Genomic DNA, 23,296 nt, shown 5'->3' with positions numbered 1-23,296 from the left:
GGATTTTTTTGAATGAAAAATTGATCAAACTTTTTGCTTTTTACATCTTTTAATCTTTTTTTAGATTTTTATTTTATGTTTTAAAGGTTGAACGGAATGATAAAGATTTCAAATCATTTTGAACTATTTAATTCTTAAATAGAAAGATAAAAGATAATTATTATTACTAATTAATTATTTATTGTAAATATATATATATTCTCTTAGCACTTAAACAAATAAATACCAAACAACACAATGTTAATCTTAATTAAGACACCAACTATTACATTCTCTTTGGATGTTCAACCAACTGATGATACTGAAGTTATCTACTCAAAGGTTGCAGAGAGAACTGAATATAAGAGATTCCAATTTAATTTATTATTTGCTGGTAATTATTTAATATATAAAAAGAAACTAAAATCATATTAAAATATTAATTAAACTTTTGTATTTCTTATAGGTGAGCCACTATCAAAAGGACCAATTTCAGCATGTGGTATTAAAAAGGAAACAACTGTACATATGAATGTTATCAAGGAATTGAAATTCACTATTATATATGAAGGTGAACATCAAGTATCCGTACCAAATAATGATGGTTTAACTATTCAACATTTACACACGTAAGATTAAACAAAAAAAAATAATGATCAATTCTTTTATTTTAAAAATTTAAAAAAAAAAACAATGATCAATCGAATCGATCCATTTTTGAATCAACCATCACGAAATTTGACCAAATATTAATTTTTTTTTTGCATTTTCATTTTTTATAGTCAAATTAGAAATTCATTAAGTTCAGCAGTTCCAGCAGTTTTAACTCATAATATTGACGTTAGAAAACAAGGTGACACTGCCAATATCAATAAATATAGTGTTCTCCATCAGACTTTACAGAATTTGGATACATTGGAATTGGTTCTCACTGAGAAACCTTCAAAGTCAAAGGGTTTCAGCAGTGGTAGCGACAACTATGAAACACCAGCGGAAGACACTCAATTCGATCAGGATGCATTGTTGAATAGTTTCCTTGAGACATCGATCTCATCGGATGTTGAGATTATGTTTTGCTTCGATACCACCGGTTCGATGTCTTCGATCATCGGAAAGGTTAGAGAACAAGTCGAGCAAACAGTCAGTCGTCTCATGAAAGATATTCCAAATATCAGAATCGGTATTATGGGTCTTGGTGACTACTGTGATGGAACCAGAGTTCTGACCACTCTTGACTTGACTCAGGACGTCGATAAACTGGTGAAATTCATCAAGAGTGTTCCATCGACAAGTGGTGGCGATGCACCGGAAGCCTACGAGTGGGCACTCCGCAAAGCCAAAGATTTGACATGGTCTCCACACACCTCGAAAGCATTCGTTATGATTGGAGATTGTGAGCCACACGAACCATCGCATACCGACTTGAACATCAACTGGTTCGAGGAGTGTGACGATCTTTTCGATATGGGAGTAAAGATCTATGGTGTCAAAGCGCTCGGAAGCTGTGTATTCTACGAGGAGATCGCAGAGAGAACCGGTGGAATCTGTATTAATTTCAACAAATTCTCGTTGATCACCGAGATGTTCTTGGCAATCTGTTATCGTGAGGCATCCAAGGAGAAATTCAAACAATATCAAACTGAGATCAACAAGAATGGTGTATCGGCAGAGATGACAGAGATTCTCACTGATTTGAATAAAGAGAATTTCACAGTAATCGACTCCACCAAAGTAGAGAAAGAAGCGGAAACTCCAACTGTCGAAGCGGAAACTCCAGCTGAAACAACCACAACAACAACAACCACTACTACTGCTGTTGTCGAGGATCCAGCACCAAAGAAAAATGTTATCATCAAACAACGTGGATATCCAACCAAGATGAGAGTCAAACAGGCATGGTACGACCATTCTATGGACAAGAAATCCAATCCGACCTACTATTACAATTCGGAAACCGATTCTTTCAATAGCTCTCCGAATGGCTCAAGCAGTAGATCGGCAACCACTGGTTCACTTCCAGTGAGCACTCCACCAGCCATCCCAGACAAAGTCGATCCAAAATTCACTTATCCCGACGGTACTGTCTCCACTACCACTCTTACCGATCTCTTCAATACCACTTCACTCGTCAGAAAAATCGTCTTGCCAAACGGAGGTGTTCCAAAGATCAACATAATGGGAGACACCAAGATAGGAAAGACCACCTTCACCAACCAGATGAATCCACTCAGCGAAAAGGTAGTCTTTGAAGAACGCTACTTCATTACACACTACCAAGCCGAGCGAATCAGTGCATTCGTAGTGTGTTTCGATCCAAACAACATCAATAGTTACGAGCGTGTTCCCAACTACATCAATGAGATTAGAAGACGTGCACCAGACACACCGATCTTTGTGATCTGTCTCAAGACTGACACAGTCGATCCAGAGAAACTAAAGACAATGGACATGAACAAGCTCAAGAACATCTATCGTCTCAGCGGTGCCTACTACAGCTCCACCTTAAACTCTGAAAAAGAATCACAAAAACTCTTAAAGAAATTGAAAGTTGATTTGCAATCAAGAAAATCATGTTCAATCATGTAAAAAAAAAAAAAACTTTGTTGTCATTAAAACAAACAACAAATTATTGTAAAAATAATACATATATATATAATAATCAAATAAATTATTATTTAACTTTTAAAAAATTAATAATAAATAAATAAAACAATAAACAATTAAAAAAAAAATTCAAAAAATTTGAATCCCACTCCCCGCTCTTTTTTGTAATCAAAAAAATTAAGTTTTGTTTTTTGTATTTATTTTTGTTTCTTTTTTATTTTCAACAATTTCTTATCATATAAAAATTAAAAAAAAGTAGATTAGATTCTATCTTTTGTTTTATTCAAACTATTATCAATCTTTTTATATTTAATATAAATAAATAATAATAAAACAGAGGTCTGTTGTATTATTATTATTAATATTATAGATGTCAGATCAAGAGCAGCTTTTAAGATGGCTGCAAATCGCACAGTTGGAAGAGTTCTATCCTAATTTCATCAAGAGAAAAGTCACTTGTGAATCATTCTTAATGTTTACAATGCAAGACTATGGTATGATTTGAATCGAATTGAAATTGATTTAATAATAACAAAATCTAGGGTAATAATAGTTAATCTTATAATTATCATTAATATTAATAATTATAGGATTGGTTGGTGTTACTTCGCTTGATGATAGAAAGAAACTATTTCATTTATTACAACAGTTGAAGAGAAATGGAAGTGGTGGTGCTTCACCAACTATGTCCTCACCAGTTATGCAACAACCAACCAATGTTGTCGCTCCACCTCCACAACCATCGTTAGTCCAACAACAACAGCAACAGCAACAACAACAATTTGTACAGCAACAACAACAAATTCGTGCTCCAGTGTCATCGAGACAACAACAGCAGCAATTCGATCCAGTTCAACAAGCTAAAGAGATGTTGAGAAAGAGAGAACAGGCAATGAACGAACAACAAATATCATACAATAACAACAGTAACAGTCGATCCTCAGAGTTTCTAATGGAGTTTGATGTCAAGAAGAACAGTCTAAACGATTTCTTGGATGACGATTTCATTGATCCATCTACACCTCCTTCCTCAAGAAAACAACAACAAAATGATTATATTGACGATGAGGAAGTGGAAGAAGAAGAAGAACTCTATGAAGAGGAACCAGAGTTTGAATATGAAGAGGAAGAGGAAGAAGACGAAATCTATGAAAACGAAGACGATCTCGGTGAGGTAGAAGACAACATTTTGGAACCGTCCGACGATGAGGAGTACATTGAAGAGGAGAACTACGAAGAGGAAGATGATTTCATTGACCAAGAATATATACCTGCTTCTGAATCGAGAGTATCCTATCAGAATATAATACCTCAACAACAACAACCATTATTTATTGCACCACAACAACAACAACAACCAACACCTTTGAATAGCTCTAGAACCATACCAACTACAAATAGTGTACAACAACAATTCCAGAATGTCCAAATTCAACAACAGCCACAGCAACAGCAACAACCAGTTTCAACACCATCAGTCACCTCTAACCAACAACCAAAATCAGGTTTCTACCTAGATATGTCTGAGTATGGTCAACGTATTCGTGTCTGTGTTAGAAAGAGACCTCTCAACAAGAAAGAAATCGCTAGAAATGAAAAAGATATTCTTGAGACCAGTGGAAAGAAAGAGTTACATGTTCATGAACCAAAGTATGTTTAGTTTTAACATATAATATCTTGTTCTTTTTATTCTCTAACACGTATAATATTCGCTACAAAAACTTAGGGTGAAACTTGATATGACTAAATACACTGATAAACACAAGTTTACTTTTGATGAAGTGTTTGATGAGAATATCGATAATTATCAAGTATACTTGCACACTGCCTATCCATTGGTCGATTCTATCTTCCACAAAGGAAAAGCCACCTGTTTTGCCTATGGACAAACCGGTTCCGGTAAGACATTTACCATGATTGGTAATGGTGATGGTCTATATGCGCTTGCTGCTCGTGATATATTCCATCGTTTGAACACCTACTTTGCCGATCAGCTCCAAGTCTATGTCAGCTTCTTTGAGATCTACGGAGGCAAACTATTTGACTTGCTTCACAATCGTAAGAAGTTAGAGTGTCGTGAGAACGAAGCAAAGAACGTAGTTATCTCTGGACTTGGTGAGCGTTATGTCTCCAACGCCCAGGAATTGATGAACAGTGTCGACGAAGGTAACAAGATTCGTTCAACAGGATCGACCGGTGTCAATGCCGACTCGTCGCGTTCGCACGCCATCTTGCAAATCTCCCTCAAAAATATCAAAACAACAAAGCTGCACGGTAAATTCTCATTCATTGACTTGGCTGGTAGTGAGCGTGGCTCCGATACCTATGACAATGACAAACAGACAAGAAAGGAGGGTGCCGATATCAACAAGAGTTTGCTGGCACTGAAAGAATGTATCAGAGCACTGGACCAGGCATCGAAACACACTCCATTCCGTCAGAGTACACTCACCCAGGTATTGAAGGATTCTTTCATTGGCAATTCGAGAACCGTTATGATTGCAAACGTCTCTCCGAACAACTTGTCGTCCGAACACACCTTGAACACCCTTCGTTATGCCAACCGTGTCAAAGAGTTGGGTGGATCGGAGAGCCAAACCAAAAAAGTAGTTCAAACCTATAATATTCCAGAACCACTTCCACCACCCGATAACATTCTCACCAAGGCCACTAGTCCAGTGCCAACTCCTGATGTCTCAGCCGTCAATAATAATAATAATAATATTAACAACAATAATAATAATAATATGAACGATAATAACTTTGATATTACACCAACACCAACAATACCACAAGCTGTGCCAAAAACAAAATCCCAAATTTCAACTTCTGCACAACATTTACAACCAATTCAACAACAACAACCAGTTCAACAACAACAAGTACAACAAATTCAACAACAACAACAACCAATCCAATCTGCACATCAAATGTTACAGAACATGAATAGCACACCAAAGTCTCTTCCCAAGTTTGACTATGTAAATCATCACCGTGACCATTTGGATCAGTTGGCTGGAATCTTAAAGATGGAACTGACAACGATTGCTCACTTTGAGAATAGAAACATGACAAACGATACCTATCTTAAAACAATTAACACCTACTTGGACCAAAAGCAACAACTAATTAATAATTTAAGAAGTATCATCCAACAACAGCAACAACAACAACAATTGCTTCAATCTCAATTCCAGGCACCAGCACCTATACAAACACCTCCACAACAACAACAACAACAACAGACACCACCCTCCAATATTGTACCACCATCTTCATCACGAGAAAGAGCAAGAAGTTTAATTCAACCACCAAAACAAATATCAAGAAGCTAAAATATCATAACAACTATTAATAGCTAAATAATCAATATTATCAATTTCTTTTCACAAATTTAAATTTGTTATTTATAAATATTTTCATTATTATACAGCAAACAACATTCATATTCAAAAGACTTCGTTTAAAATATAATTAATGATAGTAGTCAATTATCAAGATCTATTATTTACAACATGAAAAACATTCTAATTTTATTTGGATGAATACAACAATATTAATTAACTGATTTAGTTAATCTGTGATTGTGGTTCATCATTATTGGATTCTACAATGATCTGATTCGACTTGTAGTTAACTGCATACCAATTGTAAACAGTGAATATTAAACAACCTAAAATTGCCAATACTGTTCCAATTATATGGATTGCATCAAACTGAAAGTTGTGATAAATAGCTATTGATAAGAATATTTGTGGAACACTGTATTATAAAAGAGAAGTTAGTTAATGGATTTTTAGGTGTGAAATCAATAGAATCAAAACTAAATAAACTTACATAATCACTTGAGTAATGATTCCAACTGTTGTTACATATAAACTCTTAATAAGTCCAACGGTTGAAGATTGATAAACCATTGTGACAACGACACCCGCCAACACCAAGAATACAGTGGAAACTGAAAGTGATGGAATAATTGTAAATCCTCTAATATGTTCAATAATAAACATTGGTACTAAAATTACAACTGTTCCTTCTGCAACTTTATAGAATGTAATCTAACATAGATAATAAATATTAATACAATTTATAAAGAGATAAGCAATTAATATATAAATTACCTCTAAAACAGTGATGGTCTCATCTTTTTTGAATAGGAATTGGCATGTCCACTTCAAGAGAACCAACATGACACTCTCAAAGAACGAAGACAATAAATTGATAAATATTGGCAAAAATGATGATGATTGTTTTTCCAATACCAATCCAGATAAGATAGTACCTGTCATCAGAAGTACAATACTGATTATAATGAAAATAGATGGCCGTTCTTTGTGAATGATAAATGAAAATAACACAACCCATACAATCTAAATTTGATTAATAGATAATAAATTTAATTAATATCTAGGTCACAAATGAGTTTAGGAATCAATTCCTCTTTTTCTATATATATATTTACATTGGTCGATTTAAATATAACATGATAATTAACTGGAATCATGGAAAGTGCTATATTTGTTAATGATATCACTATTGCAAAACAAATCGATACTGGTATCATTGTAATACTAAAATAATATAAAAGATGAATAAAATTTGATTGTATCTATGTTAGTAATCAATAGAATAAGAATATTATATTTTAAAATGGTCAAAGAATCATCAGTTAGAATTCTACAATTCAACATAATAGAGTGATGATCATCAAAGTAACGATAGTCAAAGTTTAATCCTTCTTTATACATAATTAATTGAATATGGTATGAGTGATTATTATTCTTTTTATACACAACTGAATCGAAACTTTGAATTGGGTTGTACCTGAAAGAATTGTTTACTCTTTAGGATTGATTATGACCACCTATCACTATAATGATGATTAATTCTGTTCTGATTGTTTGTACTTTGGTTGAATTCTTAAAATGCATCATATGATCTAATCTTTTTTAACTATGATCCGTGATTGAATGAGCAGAACGAATGATACATACCTTTTATATAGAATATTCTTATCGAATATACTACTCTTTGTGAGTAGATCATTTTTGTGATGGAAGTGGTGTATCACATTGAAGATGAACAATATGATCGCCGCACCAAGTGTCTGAAGGAAACTAGAAGTCAGAGGAAAATTATAGGTTGAAAATATCTTTTTATTGAGGAATGGTAATAATATCGCTACCTTTTCATATGATAAAATAATCAAAATGTTTAATTATATGATTAAAGAGAGAGATAGAGAAATCTAATCAAATCAAAAGAAAAAAAAACAATACCTACTATTAAATAGAGAGCAGCTAAACAGAAAGAATATAATTGAAATAAAAAGTATTTACTTGAGAGCTTGTTTTTCCATCCGTAGGATACTTGGTTGGCGTTCGTCTGTAGAAAAGGAGCGTTCTCATCATTCATATCATATGCAATTTCATCGTCTGGCATTGAATCTGTAGTTGAATCTAAAGATGAAGAGGAAGACGTACTTCGTGATCTATTGCCATCACCAAATGCATTGGAATCCATTTTATTTGATTAAACAACGTTGATCGTTATTTTTATATACAACTCTTTATTTATAATGTATAATGATTGATGTAATGTTTTTTTTTTTTGTTCTTTTGTTTTATTTTAACATCATAATAATAATAATAATGAAAATCAATATTATTTAAAAAATGAACAAACCTTATGGTTGTTTGGCAGAAGCAGAATTTTTTTTTAAATTAATAAAATTTTATAAATCCTTTTTTATATGTTCACACACCCCAGATAATCAAAAAACCCCCAATAACATGTTAAAAACTATTTTTTAATCAACAATCTGACTATTCATTTCTGCATTGTTGATTAAAAAATAGTGTGAATGTTACTATCGCCAAACAATATGTGGCGAATATGATTTATTTATTTAAAAAGCTCTCTTTAGGTGTGCTTTGGTTTGCTACTTTTTTGCCTTTTTTTTGAGCGTCAATCATTTCTTGTTGTATTTTGCTTGGACTCCACCAATTTCCAAATGCTCCAATGGCTAAAACTTTTGGATTACCTATGATGAGTTTATCTTGTACTATCAATGTAAAGACATAGAAGTTTTTTACTGTATAGCTTCCAAGAGCTGGGCCAATCTTTGTTAGTACTCTAGAGAAAAATCCCTGCGAATAATAATTTGAGAATTGTAAGACAATGTTTATTAAAGAACTATTTTGTTAGAACTATACATACATGGAAAGCACCCTTTTTGTCAGCATGTTTGTGAACAAGGTCATGTAATGATTTGATTGATGGGTTTGTAAGATAGGCAAAAACAGCCAACAATGTTCCTAACTTTAAGTAAAGCATTGTATTGCTGAAAGTTGATTCTATTAATGAGTAAATAAATGATCTAAAATAGATTGCCAAAATGACTACACAGATAATTTGAAATCCTTTTCTCTGTTTTTCTTTTTCTTCAGGACTAATAGTTTTGTTATTATTCATTGAATAAAGAATGCTTTATTAAAATATATTGTGAGGAGAAATAGATACAAATAAGTCTATAAATGATTAACTGTTTTAGAGGAAGATAAAGTTTATCAGGACAGTTTGAAACCTAATAAAAAGTTGTTTAAAGTGACGTGTACATTAAACTTATAAGCTGAGAAAAAAGATGATTCATTTTTCTTGAAACCAAAAAAAAAAAGTTTAATTATTTGGGAATAAGATCTCGATTTTTTTTAATCAGTTTTTTAAGTCTTTCAAAAATCTGTATCCTCTCCTTTTTATTCAGATTTTTTTTTTTTTTTTTTTTTTTTTTTTTGGTTAAGGAAAATGAAACCTTCAGAGATTTAAAAAAAAATCTTAATATTTAAAATAATAGTTTTTTTAAAAACTTAATGAAATGAGTTCTTATTAGGTAATAATATATATATATTTTTTAAAAAGGAATTCTTTGTCATAACAAAAAAGATACACAAGTTAATATTGGCTGAGACTAGTATGAACCAAGAAATGATATATGAGAAATGATTTATTCTCTTGAGAAACAGAAAAAAATTTAACAAATCGCAAAATTCAGATTTTTTTTTTGTCAATTTTCTCAAAAAAATTATGAGAAAAACATAAATGAATTATTTACCATACTCAGCATACCTATAAATAAACTAATTTAATCACTTTATATTTAATATTAATCAGTTATAAATAAGTTAAAATGAATTTCAGAAATAATAATTATAATAATAATAATAAGAAGAACAATATAAATAATTAAAAACATTAATAAATAACCAGTTTTAAAACAGGCAAAAGAGCAAAACAAAATGTGTGAAGAGATAAATCAAAGTGAAACAAATTGTGATTGTTTTCCAGGTTGGTGTTTGTGTGTTTATAAGAATATGAAGACAACACACCAACTCTATACTACATACCGGAATTATGATTATCAACACACCACGAATCACTTAGAGGCGGAGGAAACAGAAGATTTCCAATTTCCCTACTTTGAAGTCAAAGATATCAACGATATAGAGCCAAAGATCGAAGAGTATCATAGAAACTTTGAAGAGTGTCATATAAAGTTTGAAAATACTCAGAGTATGCTAAAGTCTTTGCAATCAGAGTTGGATGAGTTAGAAGATTTCAATTTGGATATATTTGAAACAGAGGATTCAAAGACAATTGATGTAAAGATCATAGAGAATGGAAGTGCTCCGAACAATCAATCTTTACTGTCGACACTGGCGATCCCAGAAATATTCCAATTTCCATTCAAAAACGATGACAACGAAGTGAGGTGCGATAATGAAGAATACCGATTCCCATTCTTTGACGATGTAGACGAATTAAATATAAAGCCACCATGTCCAATGATCAAAATCACAACACCCCCACAACCACCAAGAAAGCAAGAAGAATATCTGGATTCAATGGATTCTGGGGAAGATTTATCATCTTTGTTCAATTGAAAAAAAACATCTAAACATAAAAAATAAATATTTGAAATGCTCATTGTTTATTTCTGCAGATAGATATTAACTAAATAAAGATACCATTTGTAAAAAATAGTTAGAATTTCAAGCTTGTAGCTCATGTTTCTTATCCAAATTCCAATTGGCAAACCAAGATTGAGAATATCAAGTTGATAGTTGGTGAGTTCATAAAAATCCTGTGTTTAGTTGCTGGAAAGTGTGGAAGAGGAATCTCCAGAAGTAGCACAAAGACTTTTCAATCGTGGATGTACTTTGTGGCCCTCGATGTCTCTGCTAATATAGGATTCTGGTTATCTAGGTGGAGGTGAAGATTGAGGTTTTTAACATGAGATTGATTATTTATACTCTAGAGATAGTAGATAAAATACAAGAAATAGTACATTCTCCACCACCTCAACTAGATACCTAGAAGAATTAATTAAATTCATAAAATTAATTATATATTAAATAAAAATAAAACAACTTCATTGACAAATCATGTTTGTTTATTCAAATATATTGCATTGTATAGATGTTTAATTAAAAGAAATAAATAAATGGAAATTTAATATATATTAAATTTATTGTTGCGGCTGACTCTGATATTGATAATCAGTATTAATAAACAAAACCACTTCCACTGCTTCCAGTACCAGTGATACCAGTTCCAGAGTTACCATCACTGCTGCTGCTGCTTCCTGCATGGTGAAGGTGGTGGTGACGACCATCGCTTCCACCATCACTACTGACTGGGGCATCTTGTCCACTGATAGTTCCGACAGTAAAAGTTGGACTGTCAGTAAATTCTACATCTTTCATGGCCTAAATAAAAACATAGATTAAATCCGAATGTTAGTTATATAGATTAAAAAATAATTTATTTATAAAACACTTACAAATGCAACAGCTAAAAGTAAGAAAAGAACTAGAATGGTTTTGTACAACATTTTTATTTGATATAATTATTTGATTGAATATAAGTTAATATTTATATTATATTGATTGATTGATTTGTTTTGAATAGACTACAAGCAATCTATTTATACTTTCAAGTTTCTTTTAAGATTGAGGTATTCATTCTTAAGATATTTATAGATTTCATTTCCATCCTTCGAAAGATCAATTTTTTTTATATTTTGTTTGAAATTTCTTTTTTTCTCGAATATAAGAATCTTTTTTTATTCGAGAAATTAAGATATTTTTTAATAAAATTTTATAAATATCCTTTTTTTTTCTTTTTTCACTTTAAAATTTTGGTCACAGCCACTAACGATTTTATTTTTGTAAAATTCTATAACATCGATGTTATAGATTTGAGATGAATGTGTGGTTGGCTCTTTTAATTTTACACCAAATTTTCAAATGAATTGTTGGTTCGAAAAATCAAAAATCAAAAAAAAAACAACAACATCACAAACAACACAAATTCAATAAAAAATATATATTTTTTTTATTAAGAAATTGTCACTCTGGTCAATTTCCACCTAACCGATATCGGATTGAAAGTCATCATCACAAACAACAACAACTTAAAAAAAGATTTATATTTTCTATTTATTATATTTATTGTTATGTGGTTTTTCTGTTTTATGAATAGGATTAAAAAAGAGATACCAACTCTTCAAAATTCTTTGCACTGAGCTCGGGGTTATTATTGGAGTCATCTGATTTGCCGTCGGTCGATGATAATTTAGAGACTTTACTAAAGTAGTCGACAATAAGGAAGCCAAGTGCTTCAGAACCTTCGTTGTTGCTGTCGTTCTCAAAGAGACAATCCCTAAGAATGATTGGAAGGTTACTGTAGAAATAGAGTATACACGAGTTTTTCAATTCGGTGGCCTCATGGATGCTGGCGAGGTTCATGAGTGACACCAAGTTGTTGACAGACAAAGTCTCACCGATGAGCTCACAACACTTGATCTTCAGTCCATCCAGCATATATTGATTGGCGAGTATCAACAGCTCTGTCAATAGAGTGGAAGAGAATCCATGTGCCGGTGGAGTGGAAGACGATGGTGGTGTACCAACAGAGTTATTATTACTGTTTGTAGTGGTAGTAGAGGTTGGTGGTTTAGATGATTTGGAGGAGGAGGAAGAACCAGTGGTCGACATTGATGGTGATCCGTCCATCGGTGTAAGATCGTCAGTGTAAAGATAACAGAGAAGTGCCAAAAAGACATCTTTTGAAACATCGGGTACAACGATTTCGCCTTTTGTACCAGACTCTCTCATACCGTTTGTAAATAAAGCCTTGAAGTATTTGGAGCGTGCACTCAAAATTACTTTGTGACCGTAGATCAACTCGCCGTCCGAGTCTTCAGACTTGCCAACGACAAAGACGACATCGCTGAATTGTGGACTGTTGATGTATGGCTTGAGCATCGAGCCGAGTGATGGCAGTGCAGCAGAGTCTTCGCCATCCGATGATGAACGAAGGTTTTGATTGGGTTTATTGGCGGTCTTTGATGCGATAAATTGTTGTGCTTGTTGTTGTGCCTGCTGTTGTGCTTGTTGTTGAAGTTGCTGTTGTATCTGAGGATTGATCACACCAGGATTCTGACCTTGAACTACAAATGAATATGGGTTATACATTTGAAGTGGATCAATAATGAGGTTCTCTGGTTGTGCTGGATTGGCGTTGGGGTTTTGAATGAAAAATGGGTAATATACAAGAGGGAAAATATTGTTATGTGGTGGAACTGGTTGTGGCAAGGCGATTTGAATAGGTGGGTTTTGTTGTTGTTGTTGTTGTTGAATAGTTGCAACTGGATCTGGTTGTTGGGGAGGTTGTGCAGCTGGTTGTTGTGCAGCTGGTTGTTGTAAATTATTATTATCGGGATTGTTATTGTTATTATTATTTAAATTATTGTTATTTTGTTGTTGTTGTTGTTCATTGGTGTTTTCATTTTCAGCATGAAGTATTTCTATATTTTCATTGTTTTCTTGTTCAGCTGCCAATTCAATTTGTTGAGCAGGAGGTTCGACTACGGGTTGTTGGGGTTGTTGAGCAGGTTGTTCAACTTGTGTTTGATTTTGTTGTTGTTGTGGTGGGTTTGGTTGAATATTATTGAGTGGTTGTTGGTTGATATTATTAAGTACTTGTTGGTTTTGTGGTGGTTGTGGTGGTGGTGCTGCTTGTTGTTGTGGTAAAATTGGTACAACAAGAGCTGGAACTTGATTTTGTGGTGGTTGTGGTGGTGCCTGTTGATTTGGTTGTTGAGGTTGTGCTTGTTGTTGGTTCTGGTGATGATGATGATGAGTTTGAATCTGGAAAATCAATGGGGTGTGAAGTTGATGACCTGGAATGTGAGGAAGTTGGATGAGATGGTGCGATAAGAAGGCGGGAGGTTGGTTGGCTTTACCGGTGATGATGTTTTTACCACATGGACCGAGTCGATCCAAGTTCTCATTGATGAGACCCACAGGGAAACGTTGATACTTTGGTGTCAAGGGTCTTTGTGAAGGTGGTACGAATAATATTCCTAAAAAACAATAATAAAACTTTCTAATTGACGATTGATCGGAAATCTTTGAAATATTCTTTGTAGCCTGACCAATTGATTCTACAATCTATTAGAAAGAAAAAAGAAATAGTATTTGATTAGTGATAAGATAATTTTAATAATCGGTTGAACCGATTGCTTGTGCTTTAACTTACCTTTCCATGATCAGTATGATAAATATGATACATATAAATTGATTCAAATGAAAAGTTTGGATTCTTCTTTAGGGAATCTAAACTGTTAGTTCCACCGAGATATTGTGGAATGATGCTGGATCGTGAGTAGATAAAAATGACTCGTAAGTTCCAACTCATTGGAACAGGAGTGGATGGACCTGACGATTGTGAGGTTTGCAATAGTCTTACAGATTGTTTGGACTCTACAATTTGTCTATAGGTATTCTCACTAGTGATTAAAATAAAATGTTTGAAGAATAAATAATAAACTATTAGTATTGAGAAAATAAGATAATAAGATTGGTTTACTTACAGTGTATCAAATAGAGTTGTCATATCAAATGCGTTGAATTTTCCACCGTGTTTGAGTGAGTTGAGTTTAGATTTGATCTCATTGAACTCACTTGTGAAATCCATAAACCAGATGGCAGATACTCTCAGTATGCAAATGGCAAACTTTGTATTTGGATCGAGTCTAAGTTTGCTTCTCACAAACAGTGACAACGCTTTCTTAATGTGATCGAGACGTGGTACCGTTTGCTTGAAAGTAGAATTTATCTCTTCATCGAGATCGATGCAAAATACAATGTACTCTTGTTCATTTATAATGGATTGCTCAATTTCCATAAATGAATGATTGCTTGAAGTTGGTGATGGAATTGGCGATGACATATCATCATCCTCCATTGTGATATCTCTCTATATAAATAGATAATGATAATAAAAAGATTGTTGTTAAAATTTTTGAAAAGTCAAACAAACATCAAAATAAATAAAAATAACACTTACATTTGATATTCTCCTCTTTGAAGAACACTCGGTAAAAGAATATGTATCCTTTCTTTTACTTGGAAGCATTTCTAGAAGGAGAAGATTCTGTTTTGTCTTAACAAAAAATTCCTGTAGCTTCTAGGGAGGTCTTTTAGGCTAAGCTTATACTCTGCACGAGTATCTCTTCAATCCTATGACCTGTGAAATCAGCACTTGAATATTCAAAGTGTAATGATGTTTGTTTCTTTTTCTACTTTGTAACTCTTCTCAAACTCATCAAACTCTGATGTATTTTTTTTTTTTGCTTAGTCCTTTCTTGCTTGTTATTACTGCTAAACTGACTGATTGACTGACTAAACTAACTAATATAATTCAAATGTAATTCACTTGATTCTATCGAAATAATCTAAATAACGCAAATATTAATAAATAATAATGATAAAATAAATCTAAAAAAAAACAATAAAATAATTGTGATAAACTAAAAAAAAAGATGGATGACAAATGATGTATATAATATTGATTATATCATAATAAATAAAAAATGACTTAATAACCTATTCAAGTATTATGTTGTTTTTGTTGTTAACTAAAATGAATTTTAATAATACTAAATATAATAATAATAATAATAATAACAACAGTTGTATTTATTTATTTGTTTATGTTGTTTTTGTTTTTATTATTTATAATTAAAATAATGTATTATTCTAACTAACTAACTAACTAACTACTAACTAATAAAAAAATAAAAAAATAAAAAAGTGATGAGATAAACAAACTAATAAAAAAGTGATAACAACAAAGTTTTATTTGTATGTTTATTTAATTGGGTGGTAGAATTTGAAGTAATTGAGATTAAACAGCAAAATTTATTGTTTTTTAAACACTCAAAAAAAAAAAAGAAAAAGAAAAAAAAGAAAAAGAAAACAAGCTAAATAAGTTTTTTTTTTTGCAAAAATAAAAAATAGAAAAAAAATAGCAAAAATCAATATCAAAAGGGCGTGAATGAGTGACCTGTTTAAGATTAATACCGATATTGGATGGATGAAAAAAAAAAAAAAAATAGACAAATCTAGAAATAGATTGTGTACAAAGAAGAACTTCTTCTCGTGAGATTGGTTTCTTTTGAATTATTGTTATTATTTGTCTATAGAATATTATTTTGTTGAGAAGTGATTATAGATATATAGACAGTAATGATGATGATTATAATGATTATGATTATGATTATTATGAATAAGATTGATAATGATCAAATTTATTATTAACTTATAAATAATAATATCATACCTTTAAAAAACAAACTAACTTAAATTATTATTATAATTATTACTATTATATAAAATAAATATCTGTTTTTGTTTTTTTTTCTTTTAATAGATAGATATTAATATTGATTTAAATTAAAATAAATAAAATAAATTATGATAAAAACTAACTAATTAACTAACTATATAAGTTGGGAATAAAATAAAAATAAATAAATGGAAGAGTTTTGTTTTTTTTTGTGTAGTGTTGGTTTGTGTTGAAGGATAGATGAAAAAAAGATAATTTGTATATTTTTATTTCAATTTAATTAATTTTTATTTTGGTTTTTTTTCATGTTTTTCTATTTTATTTGGCTTTTTGAATTGACAAACTCAATCTGACAAACAAACAATTGACTCACTCACTCTCTTATAGGATGTCCCTATAAAAATAATAATGATAATAATAATAAATTAATTAAATATATTGTTTATTTGATAATCCTAAATAAGGGTAGTGAGTAGAAAATGGAATGAGTGATATTTTTAATTTAAATAAAATAAAAAATAAATATGATCTGATTTTTTTTTGTTTAGTGTGTTAATTGGAGCACAATATATATAAAATAGAATAAACAAAAAAAAAAAAAAAAAAAAAGAGGTGAGTTTAATTTATTATTTTTTTTTCTTCATTCCCACTCAATTTAATGATTGTTTTGATAATGAGATGGGTGGGTTATTAACAACACAACCACTTCAACTAAAAAAAAAAAACAAACAAACACACATGTATGTTGCAACAAGACCACCCACACATCATGATATCTAACAAGGTATGTACCTGTTTAAACACTTGATAAACATTTGTGGAGGAGTGAAGTAGAGTTGATTTCCAAATTTAATTGAAATTGAAACATTTGAGCATTTTAGCTGATGCGATAAGCAAGCAAAAAACTATGTGCACACCTTTATAGTGGTTGATTTTATTATATGTCTGTCTGTCTATCTTTTTTTTTGTGTGGTATGTGAGGTGGTATTTGTTTTATTATTTCTTGTTTTGTTATATATATTCATTTTTTTAATATCGATACGATAGGTTCATGCTAACAAGTCCATCTCAACATAAACAACACACCACCAACAGAGTTGAGTTGTGATGAGTGAAAGAAAGAAAAACAAAAAGTATATTGATAATGATAATTACAAACTTATCTTGTTATCATCAAACATCAAAACGATAAGCAATACCATCTCAGGGAGTCACTCTACAATTACTAGTTGAGATTCGCTTGAAATGGCTAGTTTTGTTGTTTAAATTTGGTTTGTCATTCTAGATTAGCTTGCGAATGAATGAGTGTTGTGTTCTATTAATAGTTTTGGTGGGTTAATCATTCTAAACTACATATATTACAAGAGGTATCAATTCGACGATGTAGTGATAGGATGAAGAATAACAATATGTAGTTGTAGTTGTGGTGGTTTCATTTTGTATATATATGGTTATATTTAATTTTTCATTATTAATTATATATCTAATTTGAAATAGTAAGCTTTTGCCTGTGTGGTTTTCATTTATATTTAACCTAAGTGATTAAAAGTATACATCATATATACACATTGTGATCACTACTCTGTTTTTAGTGTATTAGTTTTTGATCATGATCAATTCATCACCTACAAATAACTTTACTCTAAAATTAAAATTACCTCATCAATCAAAAATGCATTGATTCATTTCTACAATATAAATTTATCAATATTTATATTTATTTTTTAATGTAACTTAACAAATTTGAGTGTAAATACTAAATTTAACAGATACCACTATATATAATATTAAACAATTTGAACTTAACAAAGTACATCTATTACTTTCTAGTATACTGTGTGGGGAACGAGTAAATTTGATTCAGTGTGAATGACAGTGAGCAATTCGTACTCATGATTTAGTGTTTATCAATTGAACAAATAAAACTATAATTCCACGTTGATTAAAATTCACACTGCTGATATACATTTATTTATTTGTTTATTTGAATGATTAACTCGCTCACCTGCCTGGTTATAACTTATTATTTTTTTATACTCTTAAGAACAAGGTTTGCTACTGATTCGTGAAATATACAAGATACAATCTGATTTGATGATGTACCAAATAGACAGTAGTATCCTGTGGATATCTCTCTTATTTGGTAGTTGTAGTATTTTTCATCGGAAGACACGACGGTATACTCTGAGAAAAGAGTGGATCTTCTGAGTAAAAGTGAGATATTGCAGGAATTGTAGAAATTTGCTGCCATTAGATGTTTGAATAGAATTGGAGGTTGAACATCGGTTTTCAATTCAATTGTTGAAGAGAAGTTAAAGATATGCAGTTCAATCGATTCCACACCACGTAACAGCACTCGATCTGGACAAACCAATTCCCTAATGCCAGAGTACGACTTGAGATTCAATTTCTTCACTTTTAGATATTCGATGGTTTCGTACAATTGTATACCTCTTATCACCAACTCATCGAAATCGTTTTGAGTGTCTGGTGTGAACATTGGCTTACACCTACCGTCAAGAGTTAGCTTTTTCACAGACAGTGGAATGCAGTCGTGGCTCAGTTGGCACTCGAATATAGTGAGATCAGTTACACCCATTGGAATATCGTCTACTTCCAACTTGAGTTTCTCTGAGTAGTTCCCTTTGAGAGAGAGAGTTCTCAAATTGGAGAGTCGCTTTATCCAAGGAATCCAGCAGGCAGGTACTCCATGTAGTGTTGACAAAGTCTGAGGAAGAGAATCACCAGGTTCCAGTGATTCGTCACACAAGGTTCGGAAGTGTAGCGTCTCAAGATTTCGAGGTATTGAACCTCTTGCAAAACGTGCTGGAGAGTGGCTTTCGGAGGTCAGTACTTTCAAGCTGTCAGGAAGTATTCCCATTTCGAATTTCTGGCAAACGGTTTGCTCTACTATATGAAGCTCGAGTAATCCTTCTGGGAGACAACCTTTTTCAATTTCACAGAGAAGTGAACCGAATTTCAAGTAGCGTAGCGTTGGCGGAAACATCCCTGGTGTAAACTGTTGAAATTGACTAGGAATATCAATGCTTGTCAATCCATGCCAGAACTTGCCTAACACATTCCAATACGCTGTGAAACACCGAATCGATGTTAATTTCGTTGAAAGAGGAGCTCCACCCTCCAACCATTTATGATAACACATTTTGTTTACATTTGATTTCTCGAGTAATAAACTTAGTTCTTTTAAATAACACTCTTTCATAGAATCTTCAATTTCAATGGTTTGAACTGTTTCAGGTATTTCATAGTTCTTTAATCTCCCTATTATTAGATAGATAGAATATAGATAATTTGTTTTAGTTTACAACAACTGTTACTGACTGCTATGCTGATTACTTTATATATCAAGAATATAATATTTACTTACTCTCATGAATATAATAATCTGTTGTTTTTCTTGAGGTTGAGCCTATGTGGAGATAGCAAGGACTCTTTGAGTTTAATGAGTGGTCGAGTTGCGCAGAGTAAGACTTCATATAAAACCTTAACTTTCTTCCCAATAGAAGAAAGAGTTTACTGCTTTGGTCAACACAGAACGTCAAATACTTCTCTCTCTCATGAAAGAATCTTTTACATGTTAAACTGAAACATATTCGATCGATATTATCACTTAGATATTCAATTATTTGTTTTAATATGATATGAGATAAATTTATAATCACTGACATTTTATACAAAATTTTTAAAGATAGATCTATGAATTAAAACATTCATAACTTACATTAAATTCTTATACTATCAGTGTTCTAATTCCATTTAAGATCTTTTGCAAAGTGTCAATAAATATCTGTTCGATTTAATTTCTAATTTTTTTGTAAAACTATTCTCATTTAAAATGATCTTCAACAGACAAAATTTATTTATAATAAATTAAATATTATATGTATACATATGTTGGTATGAAGTTATAAACATTATTAAATTAATTTTTTTACTTCGTTTGGTATTTTTTTTAATGATGTATTAGGTCGTAAAAAACTTCTTGCCGCCAAAGAAATATTTTCGACCTAGATTTGTGTAATCATGTTTGGATACCAGGCTTTTTCATTGAAGAATATATATATTTAATTTTATAAAAATGATTTATTTAAAACTATAAATTAAAGAACAGTTGCAGGTTCTTTAATCATTTTTCAAATAATCAAATAATATTATATACCATATCATATATTATTTATTTACAAGTAAATTAGTTTGCATCTTATTTTTTTAATAATAATAATAATAAATATACATTTTGGAGATGGACAGTTTATTTAAATCTTTAATCAATCAAAAAGTTATTAGAAACCAAATATTTAAAAGTATTAAACGGTTACATGATAGTCTAGCTGTCTATAGTTATAGTTGGTCAGAGATGATCAATGCTCAACCAGATCTACTTATTCAATACAACTATGAACATGAATTTGTAAATCACTATATGCAATCGGAGCAACCCAAGAATCTGGTGAGATTAGTCACTTCAGCTGTTCGATCGAATCGACTTTCCATTGTCCAATATCTCATTGAGCAAAAAGATGCAATTGCCAATACTGATAGTCGCTCGAATTACTCTGTTATGAGTTGGTTGTCGATTGCCGCCAAAAGAGGATATTATGATATGGTCATCTATATTTTGAAGACAGTTACAAACACTCTGCCTAACATTGCCGATGCTCTGGTGGAAGCTTCAGAAGGTGGTCATCTCCAACTGGTCAAATATCTATCGGATCTCGTCAGTTTGGACTACGAATTCAACAGATCACCTGCCGATGCCGCAGCTAAAGGTGGTCATATTGAAACACTAGAATGGTTGATCGTAAATAGAAAACCAGCCATTGTAAATAGTTTGGTTGATAACGCACTGGAGGGTCAAAAGATGAATGTTATCCACTGGCTTGACGCCAACGGTTACATTGATTATCAAAATCAAACAATCGAAATGGACAAGTTTAAATACTCTATGAATCATGAAACAATGAATTGGCTTCTCAATTCAAAGTGTAAAATACACTTAACGAATTTAGCGCTTCAAACATTTAGCAGCAGAGGATTCATTGAGATCTTGGAATGGGCTAAAACAAACTCACCCTCGACAAGTATGGCTGGATGTTTTATCAGTGCATTCAAAGCCTATCAATTCGAAGTAGTAAAGTGGTTGCACGCAAACAGCACAGTTCAATCGAGCACGATCTACCTCCATTTGCCAAAAGTACAAGATGATACGTTACCAATGGAGATGGTAAAGTGGTTCCATGCCAATAGAACGGAATTAATAGGAGCTGAAGCAATGGATAGTGCTGCTTGTTTCTCTCTTGACATTGTCAAATTTTTACATCAGAATCGAACTGAAGGTTGCACCAGACGAGCAATGACCTATGCTGGAAAGGAAAGACAGTTTGAAATATTTAGATTCTTACACGAAAACAGAACAGAGGGAATGAGTTGGTCGGCATTCCATCATGTAATCGGACATACCACTTTGGAGATCGTTAAATTCATACACGAGAATAGACCCAATGAGAACTGGAGTGCTAGATGTATCGACAATGCATGTAAATATGGAAGGTTGGAGGTTATTCAATTCCTCCACCAAAATAGATTCGAGCGATGCACACCTCAGGCAATTAGAAACGCAATCTATTTCCAACATAGAGATATCGAGAATTACCTCATTCAAAATAATCTATGTGAAGCTGTAGATCACAAAGGTATAGAGTCTGATGGTGAAAATTCTAATGGAGAGTTCGAAGACACAGAAGAAAGCTTTGATTAATATAACAATAAAATAAAATACATAACAAAATCAGTATCGACAAAGTAATACCTTTGGTTTCAAACTCTTTTTTACATATGTGTATTTTAATTGTATGATGTTCTTATTTGATAGTCACCACTTTTTGTTAAGTAGCGAATAGATGATTGCACACTTTGGTCATCTGTTGCACCATGCTCAGACATTCGAAGATATCTAACTTGAATTCCCGAAATAGTTTGTTGAAATTCGAATTGTAACTTAATCGATGATGATTTATTACAAAGTATGTAGCAGTCATCCATGTTTGATGATGCCAGTTCAAAGTGTGCTTTCGTTACAAACTCTTTGTTACCAGGGAATTCTAATATCTCCCAAATAATAGCATTTTGTTCTACTACATATTTACATTTGCCTTTTGCAGACTTTATATAATCATTTAATTAATTAATATCAAGCTAATTCTATTAACTTTGGTTTTACGTACACTAAATTTTATCGTATCGGTATCTTTTGGCAATGAAATAATTATAATAACATTCTTGGCAAATAAGTTGTATTTGAACAATGATTTTACTCGAATTATATATTGTACATTGTTGTTGTTGTTGTTGTTGTTGTTGTTGTTGTTGTTTAATTGAAAATCTGGAGTTATGATACATTCGACTGAAATCAATGGTTTGGTTATTGCTTCGATACGATATGACATCAACTCAAACTCTCCGTCTGGTGGAACAAAAACTAGAGTATTCTCTTTCACAAACTTTGGTAATCTAATACTTTTGTGAAGCTTTATATCCTTTATCTCTTCTGTATTATACTCTTGTTCATTGTTTATTAAATACTCTTAATGATTATATATATTCAAAAACTATACTTACTTTTTAATGAATCTTTAATGATATACCTATCATTAAAACCAATCTTTAGACTTGACATACCAGATAGCATTGCATTTATTTTGATCGAGCCTATTACTTCATAATTCAAAACATTGCCATCTCTTGATATCTAATGTTTTGTATGTATGATTTTTAATATTCAGATTCGATTAGATTAGATTAAATTAAATTATTAATAGATTACATACTGACATATTAATTGTTCAAATACATCTATAGATACTTGATTCTTATCATATTTGTTATTTGATTTTCGCCAATCCGGACCAAAGCCGCAAACTGGCATATATCTTTAATTTCTTTCTTGTTTGCTTCTTGTGTAATGTGTTATTGAAGTACAGTTTGGTTAGTCAGTTGTGGA

General features: G+C 31.7%; 8 protein-coding genes across 8 annotated transcripts; 3 read left to right on the top strand and 5 right to left on the bottom strand.

Moving 5' to 3' along the window:
- Positions 1-237: 237 nt before the first annotated feature.
- Positions 238-5,918, top strand: kif6 (SAM domain-containing protein; the record flags this gene model as incomplete). The annotated part of the gene is made up of 7 exons (XM_020572542.1): positions 238-373; positions 446-608; positions 762-1,877; positions 1,950-2,526; positions 2,954-3,077; positions 3,174-4,233; positions 4,310-5,918. The coding sequence occupies 7 exons, from the start codon at positions 238-240 to the stop codon at positions 5,916-5,918; spliced, it is 4,785 nt and encodes a 1,594-aa protein (XP_020436659.1).
- A 234-nt stretch (positions 5,919-6,152) lies between these two features.
- On the bottom strand, positions 6,153-8,106 carry PPL_01534 (uncharacterized protein; the record flags this gene model as incomplete). The annotated part of the gene is made up of 5 exons (XM_020572541.1): positions 6,153-6,345; positions 6,421-6,641; positions 7,046-7,154; positions 7,578-7,768; positions 7,867-8,106. The coding sequence occupies 5 exons, from the start codon at positions 8,104-8,106 to the stop codon at positions 6,153-6,155; spliced, it is 954 nt and encodes a 317-aa protein (XP_020436658.1).
- A 377-nt stretch (positions 8,107-8,483) lies between these two features.
- On the bottom strand, positions 8,484-9,706 carry PPL_01533 (uncharacterized protein; the record flags this gene model as incomplete). The annotated part of the gene is made up of 4 exons (XM_020572540.1): positions 8,484-8,732; positions 8,803-9,070; positions 9,129-9,169; positions 9,695-9,706. The coding sequence occupies 4 exons, from the start codon at positions 9,704-9,706 to the stop codon at positions 8,484-8,486; spliced, it is 570 nt and encodes a 189-aa protein (XP_020436657.1).
- A 172-nt stretch (positions 9,707-9,878) lies between these two features.
- PPL_01532 (uncharacterized protein) lies at positions 9,879-10,523 on the top strand (the record flags this gene model as incomplete). The annotated part of the gene is made up of 1 exon (XM_020572539.1): positions 9,879-10,523. The coding sequence occupies one exon, from the start codon at positions 9,879-9,881 to the stop codon at positions 10,521-10,523; it is 645 nt and encodes a 214-aa protein (XP_020436656.1).
- A 621-nt stretch (positions 10,524-11,144) lies between these two features.
- On the bottom strand, positions 11,145-15,063 carry PPL_01531 (uncharacterized protein; the record flags this gene model as incomplete). The annotated part of the gene is made up of 5 exons (XM_020572538.1): positions 11,145-11,348; positions 12,141-14,096; positions 14,185-14,434; positions 14,519-14,904; positions 14,995-15,063. The coding sequence occupies 5 exons, from the start codon at positions 15,061-15,063 to the stop codon at positions 11,145-11,147; spliced, it is 2,865 nt and encodes a 954-aa protein (XP_020436655.1).
- A 2,946-nt stretch (positions 15,064-18,009) lies between these two features.
- On the bottom strand, positions 18,010-19,964 carry PPL_01530 (uncharacterized protein; the record flags this gene model as incomplete). The annotated part of the gene is made up of 4 exons (XM_020572537.1): positions 18,010-18,050; positions 18,352-18,802; positions 19,448-19,557; positions 19,664-19,964. The coding sequence occupies 4 exons, from the start codon at positions 19,962-19,964 to the stop codon at positions 18,010-18,012; spliced, it is 903 nt and encodes a 300-aa protein (XP_020436654.1).
- A 213-nt stretch (positions 19,965-20,177) lies between these two features.
- On the top strand, positions 20,178-22,054 carry PPL_01529 (uncharacterized protein; the record flags this gene model as incomplete). Its single annotated transcript, XM_020572536.1, has 2 exons — positions 20,178-20,193; positions 20,577-22,054. The coding sequence occupies 2 exons, from the start codon at positions 20,178-20,180 to the stop codon at positions 22,052-22,054; spliced, it is 1,494 nt and encodes a 497-aa protein (XP_020436653.1).
- Positions 22,055-22,140: 86 nt separating this feature from the next.
- Positions 22,141-23,221, bottom strand: PPL_01528 (uncharacterized protein; the record flags this gene model as incomplete). The annotated part of the gene is made up of 4 exons (XM_020572535.1): positions 22,141-22,458; positions 22,506-22,879; positions 22,915-23,036; positions 23,124-23,221. 4 exons carry the CDS (start codon positions 23,219-23,221, stop codon positions 22,141-22,143), a joined length of 912 nt encoding a protein of 303 aa, XP_020436652.1.
- Between the last annotated feature and the right edge of the window lie 75 nt (positions 23,222-23,296).

The sequence above is a fragment of the Heterostelium album genome (assembly GCF_000004825.1).
Source record: "Heterostelium album PN500 unplaced genomic scaffold PPL_scaffold2, whole genome shotgun sequence".
NCBI lineage: Eukaryota > Evosea > Eumycetozoa > Acytosteliales > Acytosteliaceae > Heterostelium > Heterostelium album.
Note: the sequence above shows the minus strand (reverse complement) of the source record. Positions and strands in the feature narration are given on the sequence as shown.